Source organism: Etheostoma cragini, chromosome 21 (assembly GCF_013103735.1).
Source record: "Etheostoma cragini isolate CJK2018 chromosome 21, CSU_Ecrag_1.0, whole genome shotgun sequence".
In the NCBI taxonomy this organism is placed as follows: domain Eukaryota; kingdom Metazoa; phylum Chordata; class Actinopteri; order Perciformes; family Percidae; genus Etheostoma; species Etheostoma cragini.
Window position 1 is genome coordinate 6,965,364 of NC_048427.1, and position 17,581 is coordinate 6,982,944.

Consider the following 17,581-nt stretch of genomic DNA (forward strand, 5'->3'; position numbering starts at 1 on the left):
AGGGATTTCAACACACAGTAGCAGGGGAAATAATCTAGCAATGTACAAACGCTGATCCAGACCAGTGGCTCTCATACCTTTTCATGTCCAGGACCCTAATCTGTCACTGAAATCAATACAATTTTTGTATGAGGAAGCAAAGCATTCAAGTAAGGTCTTGACCCCAATTTGATAAGATTTTGTCCCAGGCTCCGGCATTTGATAAGATTTTAGCTTTTAGATGTTTTATTACAGAAAGTGTATGAATCTAATGACCAAGATAGTCATACATTCGGTCATTTTTTTAACTATTGGGTTGAATTTTAGTAAAAATGAAATGATTCCCCGTTTTGCTTGGGACACCCTGTAACTACATCAAGGACTCCTGGGGGTCCGCGAAACCCACTTCGGGAACCACTGGTTTAGGCCACTCCCGAATGAGAAATCTCCGTGTCGGCTACCGTAGCTCAGTGACAACACGGCAGAGTACTTTGATCGAAATCTGCCTGCAGCTAAGCTAAGCTGCTAGCTTGCCTGATAAGTAGCTAGCTCTCCTGTTTGTTGTGAATGCGGACAGTCAGGCTGTAAATAAGACAGTTAACGTAAGTTACTCTTAAAACCGAATTTGTCTTTTTTTTTGCTGGGCCTAAACGTGTCTGACACTCAGCTTTTCCCTTAAATGTGGTGACAGGGTGGTGGCTGTTTGGGCACTAGCTAGCGAGAAGCAACATCGGCTTCAGGTATACATTGCAGGCAAGATGTAACGTTGACCTGTTAGCTCAAATGATTTCTTACTTTGATATGTAGTTAGTGGCATGCATAAGACATCAACAGAGACCTTTAAACTATTGGAGTGATAGTAAGGGAACCTTAGTCGTCAATCAGACATTTTGTGTCCAATGTTAATAGCTATCTAACTAACGTTAAGGCTAACGCTAAGTGTATGAAACGTGTTTGAAGCGGCAACTGACGTTGATTTATAAGATGTTTGGCGACAATTTAATATAGGTCAAATCACTACATTGTTGATGTATAATGTTGGTATAATACACAGTGTGTAACACCGGTGGAAGCTAGCTGTAGGGGCAAATGTAAGTAAACGTTAGCCATCACTTTCAGGAAATAGTCGGAGGCAATCTGTCAGTGAGGGTGGCACCTTGGTAGACCTAAAGTTAGATTATTTAAATTCTGAGTGTAGATTTGTAAGGTTCTTAACGATGTACTGTTAACTCATAACAAGGTCCCACATAATGCTGATTTTCAGGTTCATAATTGTTTTAATCATTTCTACTGGAACAGGTTTACATGCTTTAATGTAAAAAAAAAAATAAAAAAAAATGCTAAGCTAAAAATATTTAAGCTGTTGTCACCTTAAGCCTCCTCAACTCTGATTGGTCAGCGTTTCTGGGTCTACAGTATCTCCGCACACGCCACGTCGTGTCCAGATAGGAATGCAAGATTTGCAAATGGCTTGCAAGATAGTTGGGCATTGATCTCAAATAGTTAGGTTAGTATATTTTGTCTGGCAGAGAATTTTGCAAGAGTTTTTGCAAATCTAGGGTTACTATATTGGCACCATCCTCTCGGCGTTTCTGCACCCTCATTGCAGCCGGGTAATGACAAACGCACTGTGATGGCACTTTGTTGATAGTACAGTTGTGACATCACAACTGTGTACAAAAGTCCTAACAGCTCGTTTCTGAATTTAGGATGTGTGCGCATTTCTTTTTGTATTGAGCATGATGATACGTTCACAGTATTTATATAGCTACCCGACCTACTTTATAATAAAAAAAGACATGGACATTTTACAATATAGGACCTTTTAAGCAAACACATGTATTATCTTTGATGTAATGGAGTCTTTTCCTGTTCAGGACTTGAAAATTGTAAAGGAATATGAGGCTGAAGGAGATCCAGAGGACTGCCCACCAGGCATGGAGTCCTGTCGGACACCATCCTATCCACCTGGCCTTAGGAACATCAGCACAACAGCTTGATGCCTCCTTCAACACCACAGCTGCCATAGAGATATTTGAGGTGGATTTCTCTGACCCATCTCTAGAGATGCAGCTCAAAGGGTCGTTGCCCACCTCAAACAGGTAATTTCAAGAAGTACACAAATAAAAGACATGATACTACCACTGCCAATGTCAGCCACTGTGGAGAAGGGATGGCTTTGCACTTGTACATACAACATATAATACTTTGCTTCCTGCTCAATTGTGGTACTGAACTATCTCCGTTCTACCACCAGCCACAGATATTTACTGTCACAGAAGTAGGGGCTGTGTATATTTGGAAGCTCCAGTATTTTGGTAGTACGCAGGATTCATTTACCATCCTGGTAACAGAATATTTAATAATAAATTGAACACGCGTTACCCTTTCACAGCTGCTTGTTATTAACCTTTGTGTTCGCATTGGAGAAGATATTTGGTTGAATAATTGAAAAAATGTAACCTTGAATAATTATCTTGACACGTGCGTCACGATTGGTCAACCTTGCTCTCAGTGTTTGGTAGTTTGAAAAAGAATGTCTAGTGTTCACTTCAAATTATTTGGGCAAGGTCTGAAACAAATCTTGGCTGATTCCAAACGTAAACACTGGATTCTTCTAAAATTCATTCCCATCTGATTTCTACGGATTAGACAGATATAGCGTTTGTATCAGCATGAAGATGATCTGCATAGTTAAAGTTCAAGTTTTGGCTACTATGAATATTCCATTTGTAGGAAATTACTCACTGTACCGTTCTTATTCCATAGGTTGCACAGTATTGTTTGGGTGAATTTTGGAATGGGAGCAGATGGTACTGGAGGGAGACTGGTTGGTGGCAGTGAAAATGGCACCATAACTGTATACAACCCAGAGGTCATAATGAGCTCCGGTGCAGACGCAGTAGTGGGACAGTCTGACAAACACACAGGACCCATCCGAGCACTCGATTTCAACCCTTTTCAGGTAAATGTCTTTAGTCAAATTTGCCTGTGTCCTTAGAGACAGTTTATACAGAAGGACTACTCTTTTCTAGTGCTGTAGTAAACGTTATTCATCATTCTCAATTTGTCCTCTCCCCAGAGTAATCTCCTCGCTTCAGGAGCAAATGATTCAGAGATATATATCTGGGATCTGAACAACTTTAGCAGTCCAATGACACCAGGAGCAAAGTCACAGGTGGGTGCGTGATTAAAAGAGCATAGGTTTAATGAAGTTCATTTTCTGTTGTGATAGGTGACTTGACGTCCTGTTTTGATCCTGACTAAATTAAATTGTGTGGTTTAAAACACCACATACAGTATAAACCACAACTGGCAGCTTTCTTCTTGTTTTGTTACCTTTGTAGTTTCATGTCTGAAATTAAGACTGATAGAATGTTTTGTTATGGTTTCCATGTCAGGTGTTGTGTAACTTCTCCCCCTTCTCTGGAACTCAATACCACCCCAATTTAGAAACATCAATTCATTCCCCCATTTCAAATCACAACTCAAAACACATCCGTTTAAAACTGCCTATTCCACTTTAATGTCTGTTACTCTACCTTTTTTCTGTTGTTATTGTTGTATTGTATTTTTTTTGCTGTTTTTAAAATGTCTTATGTATGTATACCCTGTATGGTGTCCTTGAGGGCCGAGAAGGGCGCTTTTAAATAAAATGTATTATTATTATTATTATTATTATTATTATTAATGATGCCCTGCCACATGGACATTTTTTCAATGGACATCATTTTTCAAGCAAGCCATTCATCATTGTCATAGACAACAGTTAACTTATAATGAATATCTTGATCCTAAATCCCTATCAGCAGTTTACTCTTAAAGCCCACTTCAATAGATACAAACAGTGTTTGCATGGCACAGGCCTTGCTATATCACCATTTGAATATCTATCTGTCTCAGACTCACAGTCAGGTTTGACTTGACAGTAACAGCCCTCATCTCTTCTTTCAGCCTGCTGAAGACGTCAGTGTTGTGTCCTGGAACAGGCAGGTTCAGCATATCCTAGCCTCTGCTAACCCCAGTGGGAAAGCAGTTGTGTGGGATCTGAGAAAGAACGAGCCCATCATCAAGATCAGTGACCACAGCAACAGGGTTGGTGTTTTTTTTGATTGTTTTTTAATGGTGGCTTTTATACAAAAAACAAGCAATTCCAATGTTGTCTTAATGTTATGTGTAAACCTGCAAAATCAATGCAACTTTGTCTTCCATGAATCAATCAATCAATAAGGATCATCTGCCACACTTCAGCAACATTTTCGGATGATTAAAGTGCTCATATTATGCTAATTTTAGGTTCATAATTGTATTTAGGGGTTGTACCAGAATAGGTTTACAGGTTTACAGGTTTTCATCCTGTGTGTTGAGCTCTCCGTTTTAGATACTGAGTGAGGCATCACACTTCTGCTCCATCTTTGTTGGGCGTCGCACATGCGCAGTAGCTAGGTAAGGACTACTAGCCATTAAGAAGCAGAGAATAGGGGCGTGCCACACTAGCAGCTAGGCGAGCATTCTAACTTGTTAAAAAGTGATGCACATTTGTCAAGGAAGTAATGGCTGGACTACAATAGAGCTGTTTGCAGCCGTTTGTGAACAGTGTTTTCTGTTGTAGATGGTAAGTGCATTTTAGGTTGGACTTTGGGCTTTTTCACTTTGTAAACCTATAATTTGCACAAAAAAGATGTATAACACAAAGGAAAGGGAAACGGCATAAAAGCATAATGTGAACACTTTAAACATTTGTATAGAAGTTAGTCACAGACTTTGTCAGTGTGTACACAATGGCCACTGTTCCGCAATCAATGCAGGTCTGATTGCTGGCCAGTCAAATCATTAGTATTTTATTGCATACAGTCTGCAGTATCATAGGTACTTATACCAATAATCTATAAATAACTTGTTCATTCAGCGTTCTTTTTGATCATCTTTTTAAGCCTCCCAGCCTTTTCAGGTTAGATGGAAAGTTAAATTAATAATGTTGCACCATGTAGAAAAATCTCTTTTATCATAATGAATCACATCTGTTATGTGATTTCAGATGCACTGTTCAGGAATGCTCTGGCACCCTGATGTGGCCACTCAATTGGTGTTGGGCTCTGAAGATGACCGACTGCCGGTCATCCAGATGTGGGACCTCCGTTTTGCCACGTCACCCCTTAAAGTCTTTGAGAACCATACAAGGTGAGGCTTTGACAGTTTGTGCTCATTTTCAGTTGTTATGTCATCTTGCAGAATATACTGTATGTTGCTTCTGTTGGTGTCTTCTTCCAGGGGGATTCTATCCATATCCTGGAGCCAGGCTGACTCTGAGCTCCTACTGAGTAGTGCTAAAGATAACAGGATCCTCTGCTGGAATCCAAACACTGGAGAGGTATATTAAGTTAATTGCTGCTTCTTTGTTGTGCCGGAATTTTCTTGCCTCGCCTCATTATTTAGACTTAATACCAATGCCATGGATCCTCAAGTATCATTTCCTTCCATTTTAGGTGATTTATGAGCTTCCGACAACCAACCAGTGGTGTTTCGATGTCCAGTGGTGCCCCAGGAATCCAGCCCTGCTCTCAGCTGCCTCATTTGATGGGAGAATCACTGTCTACTCTGTTATGGGAGGGAGCTTAAAGGCTCAGCAGCAAAGCACAGCCAACATGGTAGTAGCTGTTCTCACTGTGGCGTATTAAATCCCGAAAGAGCTGTATTGCATTTTTTGTCCACAAGATGGCATTGGTGTGAAGGGATTGACATTGACTAATAAACAGTAATATAAAGTTGAATTTGGAAGATGACTGCCTGGAATTCGGACTGAAGTACAGCTGCAATTAACGGTTGTTTTCATAATTTATTGATCTGCTAATTGTTTTCTCATTTTAGTGTTTTATTTTTATTTTTGCTTAATCATTACCAGAATAATTGCTGATTTGTTCAATCAATTGTTGTTATAATTACTATTATTTTAGCTCTGCACCAACAACTTGTGCTTGTTCTAACTTTTATAACATTTCATTTTACAGATATCGTCCTCATTTGATTCAATGGATCCCTTTGGTACAGGGCAGGTGCTGCCTCCCCTCCAAGTTCCTCAGCCTACAGTCCAGGACACCATAGTTCCCCCTCTTAAGAAGCCACCGAAGTGGGTGCGCAGGCCAGTGGGGGCTTCATTTGCTGTGAGTGCAACATTAAAATATTTTATAAACAGGTAAATGGAAAAGGCGGTCATGACTGATCTGTTGTTGTGTTTTTTTTTTCCAGTTTGGTGGAAAGCTGATAACCTTTGACAATCCCCTGCTGCCTCCGGTGCAGAGCCCCCAGCCTGTCCCCAGACAAGTGTTTGTGAGCCAGGTTACCACGGAGACAGAGTTCCTCCAGCGCTCCAGGGAGCTGCAGGCAGCGCTGCAGTCGGGCTCCTTCAACAACTACTGCCAGGCCAAAATTCATAATGCTAAGTCCGACGCTGAGAAGGACATATGGAAGTTCCTCCTGGTGGGCCCTCACGTGGTCTTAATATGAAGACATAACGTTAAGTCTGTTAGACAGTGTGGTGTTTTTTGTTGTTTTTTTAAAGTGAAGTTACTCTCCCCGTTTACAGGTAAACTTTGAGGATGAAGCCCGCGTTAAATTCCTCCGACTTTTGGGTTTTAGTAAAGATGAATTGGAGATAAAGGTAATCTGATTATAAATAATAATAAATGTAGCTCTTAGTAGGGATGCGCCAATACCACTTTTTTAAGACCAAGTTTGGTAATCTTTGGGTACTCACAGATAACAAGTACTGATACAAGTACCTAATAACCCCTTTGGGATCTGAGGCTATTTTCAGACACACACAACTCTGGCCTGCTCTTATATGTTGTCAACGGACCTTTATCACAGCAGACTTTTTGACTTTTCATAGTAGGAAAAGCACAGCTGAAACTGATAACCTTAACAATGGCTCAATTCCATCCAGTAAGCTATTTCAATGAGTCAGCATGCACAATACCAGGGCCTCTTTTAAGTGTTTTGCAGCTATCATTAATGGTTTTGAATGCACCTGTGCTTTTCCTACTATGACATGTCAATATGTCTGCTGTGAAAAAGGTCTATTAGAACAAATCAACACAAAGCAGTACCAAGCATTTTTTCTATTCAAAGCTCAGTGCCCATGGGCTGGCCATTTCCCTAAAATAGTCTCAATAAAATGAATCATATCATTCCTAATATCCAACTTCAGAGGGAAATTTAAAAAGAATGAAGAACGCAAAGTCAGATGACGTCATTTACGTGCATGGCCATGTAGATTTACCGGTCCAGCAGAGAGGATGGTTTGTTTACACCAGCAGCTAAGTTTACAAGATTTTGTTTTGCTTGAGCTTGTTTGTAAAAAGAAAACAGACTAGCGTTTGCAGAGTAGCGCTGTGTAGAGAGCGCATGTAGACGGATCAGATTGAAATATCTTTTCATGTTTATGTCTGTTAAGCTGATGAGAGTTTTTGGGCTGACACTGCTACTCTAAATCTTAGTGGTGACATTACGGCAAAAAAGCAGCTTTGAAAACATGTTTTTTTTATGAAGTAACAGCCGGGATGCTCATACCTCAGCTCCAGTACACTGAAAAGACGTTAAAACCCTGTACTATTAACGACTGACGTCAAGTGTAATCATGTATTGGGTTAGACCCTCTATTTTTGCAGCCAAAAAATTGGTTGGCATTGCTCTTCTTCCATTGCCAATAATTGCTCGAAGGGGAAGTTAATGTCATGTTGCTATGAGGTAGCATTTGGTGTGGTTGGTATCAGTGCATCCCTAGCTATTAGCTGATATATTTCATATATATGAATGTACCTGTGACTCATATCCTTTATGTCTTAGCTCTAAAACTGTTGTGGTTATTCAGATTTCTAAATGCCTGGGGAAGAGTCTTCAGCACAATGGACACGGTGTAGATGCCAAAGATTTGGCAGAAAAGATGCAGCAGCTCTCCACCGAGGTCAGCAAGTCTGCACACAAAATGTTTAAATTCAAATATTTTTGTTGTTTGTATACCCAGTTTTTTTTGTTTAAATATATGCTCTGTTGTATTTCCAGAGGTCTGATGTAGCAACTGCAGTATGTGATGCTAGAACTTCTGGTTCTGTTTCACCGGCAGACTTCTTTAGCCAGACACCAAAGGAGAACTCCAACTTCCAGATTCCTGTATCATGTGGTAAAATCTCTGATCTGCAAACACATATCACTTTTTTAGATATCTTACACCTCAGTGTTGAGATTGCAAATTAAACCACAGTTTATTTTGCTTTGTTGATGGCTAATGACCTTGTCATTCTTTTGAAGATACTAATGGTTTAATAAGCCAGGCGCTGCTGGTTGGTAACTTTGAGGGAGCTGTGGATCTGTGTCTGAGTGATGGCCGTTACGCTGAAGCCATTCTGTTGTCTGTCAGTGGAGGAGAGGAGCTGCTCAAGAAAACTCAGCAAAAATACCTAAGCAATCAAAAGAACAGCATTTCAATGGTAAGAGTCTGTTTGATTCATTCTATTTCCGTTGGTGCTATCACAGAGGGTGAAATTAAATAGAATTTGTTTGCAACTGTAGCTCATATCCTCAGTGGTGACCCAGAACTGGAGAGACATAGTGCAAAGCTGTGAGTTGGACAATTGGAAGGAGGCTCTCGCTGCTCTGCTGACTTATGCTCACCCTGAAGATTTTGCCCGCCTGTGCGGTAAGTTGCTCACAAGTGTAGCAGCACATTATTCATGCTGCGACTGGCTTCGCTTTCAGACAAACTCTTCCGTTTTAGGAGTACTTGTTTTACTTGCAGAATAACCTTTTTGTTTGTTGTCATGCTCCCTTATATTCGTATAATTCTGCAGTTCTTCTTGGTAGATACCCTGGGAGGCCGGTTGGAGCATGAAAGGACAGAGAAGCGCTGCCTGCAGGCCTGTCTGTGTTACATCTGCTCTGGGAACATTGAGAAGCTAGTGGAGTGCTGGGCCTTGCATAGAGACTGCTCCTCTCCTCTTGGTCTAGAGGTAAAATCTTTGTAAAATTTGCAAATGTGAAATAAGTGTGGAGTCTTGTTATATGTGCTACCACGTCCTAAGTTGATCAACAAATAGAGACCTAGGAGAAGCTGATAAGAGTTTTCCATGGTAATTATTTATGTGTACTTTACTTCTGTCTATCAGAAGGATCCCACTCATGTCATGAGGAAGGGTTGCTTGTTGCATGCAAAACTACTGTGGCATTTTGAAAAGAACTTTTAATAAAAAATGTATTGGCTACAATTACAGCATACCGTTGTAGCCTGAAGGTAAGCGCACTGATGAATGTAGCAGTTACAGTATGTGTCTGTGTATTTTTCAGGATCTGGTTGAAAAAGTAATGATGCTGCGTAAGTCAATCGAACGCCTCCGCAACAGCGAGGTGGCTGTCCAGAGCCCCATCCTGGCCGAGAAGCTAACCTGCTATGCTGGCATACTGGCGGCTGAGGGCAGTCTGGCCACTGCCATGGCCTACCTGCCTGAGAACTCAGAGCAAGTAAGAGGCATTGCTGTGACCTCATAGCAAAACCCCAAATTCATAGCTTTGCTTCATTAGGATTGTGATAAATACCTTTTGTGTGTTTGCACAATTTTGTCCTCCCAGACTGGGATCACAATGCTGAGAGACAGGTTGTTCCATGCTCAGGAAGAGGCTGCCGTTGGACAGCAGCCTTCAAACTCCTTCAACAGAGGGAATGTGTCCACAGCTAAGCCCACTCCTGCTGCTCAAGCTTCTGCACCAAAAGCACAAACTGTGGTATAAATTCATCAGCAATTGAAAGCGTTAAAGCATGCTTCTTGGAACACTGTGTAATGATTGATGTTTGAACTATTCTTTAAGACATATTGTTATTTTTCCCCCTAACTTTAGAGTCCTTACCAGCCCTCTGCTCCTTTCCACGGTGCCCAACAGCAGCCTCCTATGCCGTCGTTTTTTACCCCACAAGCTCCAGCCAACACCGGACCTGCTCAGCCGCCGCCTTCTCATGTACTGCCGTCCAGCGCAACTAGCCCTGCCTTGAGGCCTCCCTACCCCCAACATAAGGCTGCGGCTCCAGGTTTGACGTTGACTATTTGTATTCTACTTTCAAGTGTTTCAGGTTGGTTTTATTTGATGTAATGGTCATTGTCCTTTCTTAGGTTTCCTTGCTCATCAGTCATTCCAGCCTCAGCCTCAGCCCATTGGCGGACCCTCAAGCTTCCCTCCTCCAGGTCCTTCTATGCCAGCTGCTAACTTATCAGGACCCCCACTACTGTCTCCGACATCGACTCCCACGGGCCTGCCCCCCATGCCCAGCCCCGGGGTGCCACCGACAAGCTTCCTGCCGTCTACCTCTTTTGCTTCAGGCCCCATGCCACCCAGCTCCCAACCCGGAGCCCCAGTTCCCATGTACCCTGGTGGCCTGCACAACCAGGGGCCTGCAACCCCCATGGCATCTGGTCCCTATGTCCCTCTTGGATCAGGTTACCCACAGGGAGGCCCCGGAGCACCTGCGGTAAAGCCCTTCTCAGCCCCACCTGTGGCCCCACCTCCTACAGGTAGATGCAACTTTGATTTCTGGGGGGAGATCTACACATGATAGATGTTAACAGGAATCTGTTGCTGATTGTTGTTCGATTGTATTCAGCTGTCCACCTCATTTGGCTTGCAGGGTTCTTTCCCTGGCTTAATTCCCAGTCTGACATTCAAGGTGACGTGATTAGGGTTGGATATGGAATAAGAGTGCATCGAAATATACACGAGTAACCAGAAAAACATCAGTACAATACAAAAACCTTGCTTTTTTTTATAATTAGATTGCACTCCATTGTACAGGGTTGTTATATTTTTCTGGTCACTTTGTGTTTTTTGTTGGTTTATGCTTGTGCCGCTGTATGCTTGAGGGAAATTGTAGTAACTTTATATGTTTGTATGACTGTCAGCTTAAAACACAGTAAACAAAACCACTGTTTTTAGGCTTGAATAAAGATAATGTCGGTCTTATGTCATAGTTAGTAATGGAGGCATATTGCAACTTGCTCAATTGATGCATACATGTTTGAGCTCAAAAAATATAAATGTGATATGCAATATTGTTACTGTTGAGTGATTATTAGGATGCTGCCTGACTATTTGCCGTTTTGTTTGTGCACAAACTGCTAAAATATTTGGCGGAATGACGCGTTTTTGCCATGTAGACTAACCTTGGCTACAGAAATTGTCTTGTATAGACAATACCTGACTGCTTGAGTGTGAGCACGGGAATATAATATGCCTCTAGTCACTTAAATTCTCACTCATCTTCTGATTTAGGACCTCATGAAGGCTGGAATGACCCACCAGCAGTACGAGGTGGACCTAGGAAAAAGAAGGTATTCATGCATTTAAGTGCAATAATTCCTTTTAATATATCATAAATTAGAATGATAAAATTGCAAATGTGTGAGCAGACTTTCCTTTATTTAGTGTTTCAGTCTACAACTATTTCTTTTAGCACAGATTAAATCAAACCAATAATAATCAGGGTTTGACATTCAACATGGCCCGTGGCCACAAAAAGTCTCTTTGTGGCCACCGACTATCCCCAGCAGGTGTCCCCCTTTGGCCACCATGCAGGTTTCTCTTGAGAATGAGACCAGAGAACATAGAGTCCTTTTCAGTTCAAAACAGACAGTGAGATAATATATATAGCCTATGTTTACAAAGAATGTGAGTTTTAATTTGAACAATTAAAGGTAAAGGTCAAAGTCACTTTATTATCCCAGAGGGGCAATTTGGATTACAGCCATTAGTAACAACATACACCAAACAACAAAAAATAAACATAAACACAACCACAAAGACCTACAACATGAATTAAATTTGAATTTACAAGATATTATTAACGGTTATTATTTAAATAATGATATATTTTAATTTTGTAAATGTTTTCTCATTTATGAAAGTGTTACAAGAAGGCTGTGTTGAGTAGTCTTTTTTGTTCAAAAGTGTACTTTGGCCACTAAATGTAAGGGCTTGGGGGCCCATGGGGCCATTGCTTGACGATATTAGCGTCTATCCTTAATTTAACAATTAATTAATTTGAGAATTACTCTTTTTTTACATAAAAATCCATCGAGGGTTCTTCTTGGCCTGTAAAAAACAAGAGATCAGCCACAAACAATTGTTGTCAATTGATTATCAAATCAATTTTATTTGTCACATATACACTCATACACAGTACAATGTGCACTGTACTGTGTACCTGTTCTGTCTCAATGAAAACAACAACAGAATCCATAAAGATAACATAATTTGTTATTTTACTTAATCTTTCCACGTATCCCATGTTAACAGTAGAAGTACATCTTGGAGTGAAAGTACCTCTCTAAGATGCTTGGTATATGTAGTGCGCCGTGCAGTAGTAATACTGGGTAAATTAAAATTATTCAATCTAGGGCTCAGTTTAATATATTGTTCATTCTTCATATTCTTCAGCTGCACTGATGAATATTTGATTTAGTAACAATAAGTTAAATGACTAGAAGTAATTTGAAAGGGGTCGTGCAGAGTGACAAACTCTCAGAATTATGACTACTCTCATTAACCTAATTTCCATCAGCAGAGGGCAAACGGCAAACAAGCTTTGATAAACAACTACCTGCTCATACCAGAAATCAGATGGACAAAGTTAGCAGCTACAAACTGACTGAAGTCCAACATCCAGTCCGCTTGTTGTGGCGATCCTCAGCCTCAAAGTAGCCACAAAACCCCCAAAACTATAGTCAAAGTTGACTCAGTTTCAGTGTATTCTAACCTTCCTCTCACTGACTGGATGTTACTGCTGTGTGTTTGTAGGTCCCTGATAATTACACTCCACCAGCCCCCATCACTGCCCCTGTGATGGGATTCCCTGTGGAGGCCCCTCAGCCCCATAACCACACCCAGGTCCCCCCCGGAGCCCCACAGGAGCCCAGTGTGCAGGTTGGTTGTGTGACAACGGGCTGTTATCTAAATTCTCACACGGCAAAACGCGTCAACACCTTGTGTGTGTCCTTGTTTTCCTCAGCAACTCCAGCAGCTGCCAGCGGAGAGGGTGGAGCAGAAAGAAATCCCCGCTGAACACATGGTTCTCAAATCCACCTTTGACAGCCTGGTGCAGCGCTGCCAGCTCGCCGCCGGAGACCCGGTAAGTCTCACTGTGTTTTGCAGATTGCAATCAAGCTAGGATTAGTTCAAGGAAGAAGTTTGGATATTAAATGACAACAAAAATGTCTTTTTCAGCAAACCAAAAGGAAACTCGATGATGCAGTCAAACGTTTGGCATACCTGTACGACAAGCTGAGAGAGCAGTCGGTAAGAAATGATTACATGTGCACAAGCTTATCAAGGAAAACTACATTCCCTCTAAATGAGACCTAATTGAGTTATCCTCTTAAACTAATAAAGCTGCTGGTGTTTATTACCACTAAGGGTCTTTACAATGCATCCAAATCACACAAAAGCTGTGTAACCATACACACGTTGCTGCTGTTCAGTTGTTTTTTTACTACGCTTTGAGCATCACTAACAAATCCCCATCTACCTACATAACAAAACTACAAGTTGGGAAGAGTAAAGACAAACAGCTCAGTGAGTGAAGAAAAAAGCTCCCCAAGCTGAAGTAAGTTTGTTAAGCAACAGTTAACACAACCCTGCTAACCAGTTTCCTGGGTTAAATGACATCATCGTAATTTAATTCCCATCCTTCTCTTCTAATAAAAACACAAACATCTTCAGAGTAATCACAACCTCTGTGGACCGAAAATGTATTGCTATTTCTAACTTGTAAGAACACACGCGCAGCAAGGTGCAGACCAGTGGAAGCTTCAAAATTAAAATATGTCACACAACTCTTCTCCAGCACACCACAGCCTAATTCGCCAAAGATTTTCTGCTGTACTGTTTTAAAGACCTCATATTATGCTCATTTTTAGGTTCATAATTGTAAATTTACAAGCTAGGTTTACATGGTTTAATGTTCAAATGTTTAATGTTCCGTTTTAGCTACCGAGTGAGGCATCTCATTTCTATTCCATCTTTGTTGGGAGTCGCAACAGTACAAAAAACAGCACAAAAAAAAGATACATAACACAATAAACAAAAGGAAAACCAAAAAAAGCATATGAGCACCATAATACTCATGTATCAATTCATTTATAAAAAATTGAAACATACTCAAGTTTTGTGAATGTTGGTCAAAATGTCTTGATATGTGATGGGTATTTTCAGAGATTTTATAGACTAAACATCTGGTTACGAAGTAACAATTAATACTTTTGTCTCTTAGCTCTCTCACAACATCCTGAACGGGCTCCATGAGATCAGCCGCTGTGTGGCGAGCCAGAACTACCAGCGGGGTCTGGAGGTCCACACCCAGGTGGTCAGCAGCAGCAACTTCAGCGAGATTTCCGCCTTTATGCCCGTCCTCAAAATGCTCATGACCATCGCCAACAAGCTGGGCGTCTAACTCCCCAGTGGGGTGGGGGGGGGGGGACACCAACAACCACACTTCAGTGTTATCATTTTGATATATATATGTATTTATTTCCTTTTGACCTGATGGCGTGCTTTAAAATTGAGAATATTTACTGACGATATTGCAGATTGTGGTCTTCATTACTTACATACATGTTCCTTCCTGAAAACTGGGTTGGGTGGTGGATTTTTGTAGAGATTTGTCAATGTTGCTGTGGTTGTTTTACGATAAAATGAATGTAATTCTGAAAGTTGTGATTCTGTGTAAATTCAACGGTTGGTGTAATATAATAAGTTTGAATTAAGGCGGTGTTTATACAAGTCGTTGCATTTTCATAGTCCATATTACACTCTACACTCTTGCATATTTTTCTTTAAATAATTTGGGATGGAATACATGCAGTGCTCCAACTAAAAAAACTAAAACAAATCTAGCAACTTTTACATCCAAGGTAGGGGTGGAAATGAGAAAAATACATTTTTTGGTTGTACTTACTATATATCCTGTCGGTGTAGTTTGTAGGAGGGAGAAACCAGGCTGACATTAGTTTCTTTTTACTAAATCATTTCGCAACAAGCATCAAGGAAACTATGTAACATAAATACTGATTGTTCTCTTCACCTGCTGTAACAGATTGTCGAGTTGGTTGTGCAGTGAGGGGCTTTTAGGACTGAAGGACTGCAGAAGAATGCCAAGCAGTGACTGTCAAGTTGCTGTTTTATTTTATTTTCCATTATGTGTTAACGGAGCCCTATTAGCACAGGTAATATCCTGATAGCCTGCGTGAGTGACTAAATCTTTTTTCTTTTACCCCCTGACTTGCTTCAGTGTGCTGAGTTCACATGGCAGCTGCTAAACAAAAATTACATTAATTTATGTTTAACTGCGAACGAAATGACATCTGTGCTTTTACTCATCTTTCTACCAAGGCTAAGTCTTATCCTTTTGTGACAATGAATTAGTTTTGGGTTTTTTGTTTTAGATTAGATCATATGATGATACCAACTTAAATTAACTAACAAATGAAAAATATGATATTCAAAGGTTTGTGGCTGGACATAAAGCTGGATTGTTTGGTGTATCATGGCAGCAGAAGGCAGTTAAGTGCCTCAGTGCCCATTTTGGTTGCACAGATATTTATACAGTCCATGTTGCTTACTTTACTCATGTCAGTATCTTTTTCAAATAAAACTTCACTTCATAGATTTTGAGACTTGATTCATTTTTTTTAATATAAACATTTTAATAAGGCATCCTTTAGAAAGGGTTGCTAATGGCTTTTTTAATGGTTAACATATTGTTTTATTGATTTATTTGGTTGTTTAGAACTACTTTGGGGTTGCAAGACTTTAGAAAATGGGAATTCAATTTCCTCTTACTTCTTTCTTACTTTTTATTTTGGTTTATTAGAAAGTGAAAAACTGCAATCCCTTCCCAATAAATGGATATATCTGCAAAATCTGTAATTGATTAGAAAATGAGCTGATCGTGACTATTAATAACAGGGTATTGAATTTGGCCACTTGACCCATGGACTGAGTAATGCCTCATTAAGCATTAGTAAATATTAGTTTAATTAGTAATATCCTTTTTGTTACAGCTTTATAAAATGATTTCACATGTAGGCATGTGTAATTTTAGTACATTTTGCCCTTGGGTAAGGTAGACAAAGTGTCATTAACACATACAGTTATTTGACAGCTATAATTACTTCAGATTTCAGGTAAAAAACATATAAGGAACAAATATAACATGAAGGATTGTTATGGATTAAACTAAAGCAGTTACACATTTCGACAACTTAAACTGCTGCTATCAAAATGTATAATAATATTTTTTAATGCAGGACACGGGATTTTAACATGATGGCACTGTTGCCTTTGTTCCTTGCTGAGGACATCCTCGGCTATTTCCATTTTGAACAGCAGATGTCTCTCTGACGGCTCTCTGCTGTTAAAGTAAAACCAGCACAGAATGTTCTGCATCTCGTGATATTTAAGAGAGTCTATGATCTACACCCACTGGTAAGACACTTTACTGTAAGATTAAGACAAACATTGATCCCGCAAGGGGGAATTACATTTGTTTTCCTCTGTTGTTGGTAATTACAAATATGACACACACACAAATAGAGCTGATGCTGATGCTCTATTTTCCTACCTCAACCAAAAGCACTTAAATGCACCAAAATAGACCGGTGTTTCATAACTCATTAGATTTCATTCATTCTGAGGGTGTGCTATGTCAGTCTGCAAGCTGGCGCAGGTGGTTCACGCCCCCCTCCTCCATTGGTCCAGGACAGAGTGGACCAGGAACATCATGAGTCAGGATCTCGCTGCTGATTGGCTGGTTAGGTACGCTGCGAGCCGCGTGGCGTGAATGGGTTTGAACTGCAGTAACCCCCGGTAACATCCCGTCATATGTGGGGTGATGCTAACATAACCCAACTTCACACCACACACATCACCAGATGTAACACACACCATACCACAGAAGCTTCCTGAGTCACACTGTACGCTCCCTTCATAGGAAATGTGGCCTCAGGAGTTTAATAAAGTTTCATTGAGCTGTGATCCTGCCAAAAATGTACGCTTTTTCAATCCACTACAGCTGTCTGACAACTAGTTACTTTGCAAATTCTCATTTCTATTATAAAAATATAATCAACGAATACATTCTGAAGTATTGCTAACTGGCAGTAGTAGTAGTAGTATTAGGAAGATAAGCTCCAACTTCACCAGCTGCAACATTAAAGTGATGCTTACTCATTTACATCAGTAATTAGTATCCGATGATATGATGTACTAATCTGAAATAAATCTGCAATTGATGAGTACTTTTACTTTAGTTTCTTTAAATATATTTTTGATAATGTAATTTAGAATGCACAGCTGAGAGCTGAGTATTTCTATAGTGGTATTGTTACTTTTACTTGAGTAAAGGATGAGAGTACTTCTGCAGTAGGGCGAAATGAAACTACGTACATTCACTCAAGTCGTGCACTTAAGTACACTTTTAAGGTTCTGTTGCTATACTCGAGCATTTCCATTGTCTGCTTCTTTCTACATCAAGGGAAATACTGCATTTTTCACTCCATTATCTGTGATT

General features: G+C 40.3%; 1 protein-coding gene across 2 annotated transcripts; it reads left to right on the plus strand.

The window, feature by feature from the left end:
* The first annotated feature begins 402 nt into the window (after positions 1-402).
* sec31b (SEC31 homolog B, COPII coat complex component) lies at positions 403-15,679 on the plus strand. Of its 2 annotated transcripts, XM_034860480.1 has the most exons (26): positions 403-581; positions 1,857-2,081; positions 2,749-2,944; positions 3,062-3,157; positions 3,934-4,074; positions 5,018-5,160; positions 5,251-5,350; positions 5,466-5,627; positions 5,988-6,140; positions 6,226-6,456; positions 6,563-6,637; positions 7,850-7,942; positions 8,041-8,158; positions 8,287-8,465; positions 8,548-8,674; positions 8,839-8,984; positions 9,319-9,492; positions 9,601-9,753; positions 9,868-10,054; positions 10,137-10,535; positions 10,649-10,687; positions 11,290-11,348; positions 12,814-12,939; positions 13,025-13,144; positions 13,240-13,311; positions 14,285-15,679. In XM_034860480.1, the coding sequence occupies exons 2-26, from the start codon at positions 1,879-1,881 to the stop codon at positions 14,462-14,464; spliced, it is 3,672 nt and encodes a 1,223-aa protein (XP_034716371.1). In that variant the 5' UTR covers positions 403-581; positions 1,857-1,878; the 3' UTR covers positions 14,465-15,679. The 2 variants fall into 2 exon arrangements, with proteins under 2 accessions (XP_034716371.1, XP_034716372.1); XM_034860481.1 differs by lacking the exon at positions 10,649-10,687.
* Positions 15,680-17,581: the final 1,902 nt, after the last annotated feature.

Bases quoted from the DNA above. Each gene is read 5' to 3' on its own strand.
- sec31b (XM_034860480.1), top strand. From the start codon at position 1,879: ATGAGGCTGAAGGAGATCCAGAGGACTGCCCACCAGGCATGGAGTCCT. The intron at 2,945-3,061 runs GTAAATGTCTTT...TCCTCTCCCCAG, and splicing joins TCGATTTCAACCCTTTTCAG to AGTAATCTCCTCGCTTCAGG. The intron at 5,628-5,987 runs GTAGTAGCTGTT...TTCATTTTACAG, and splicing joins AGCAAAGCACAGCCAACATG to ATATCGTCCTCATTTGATTC.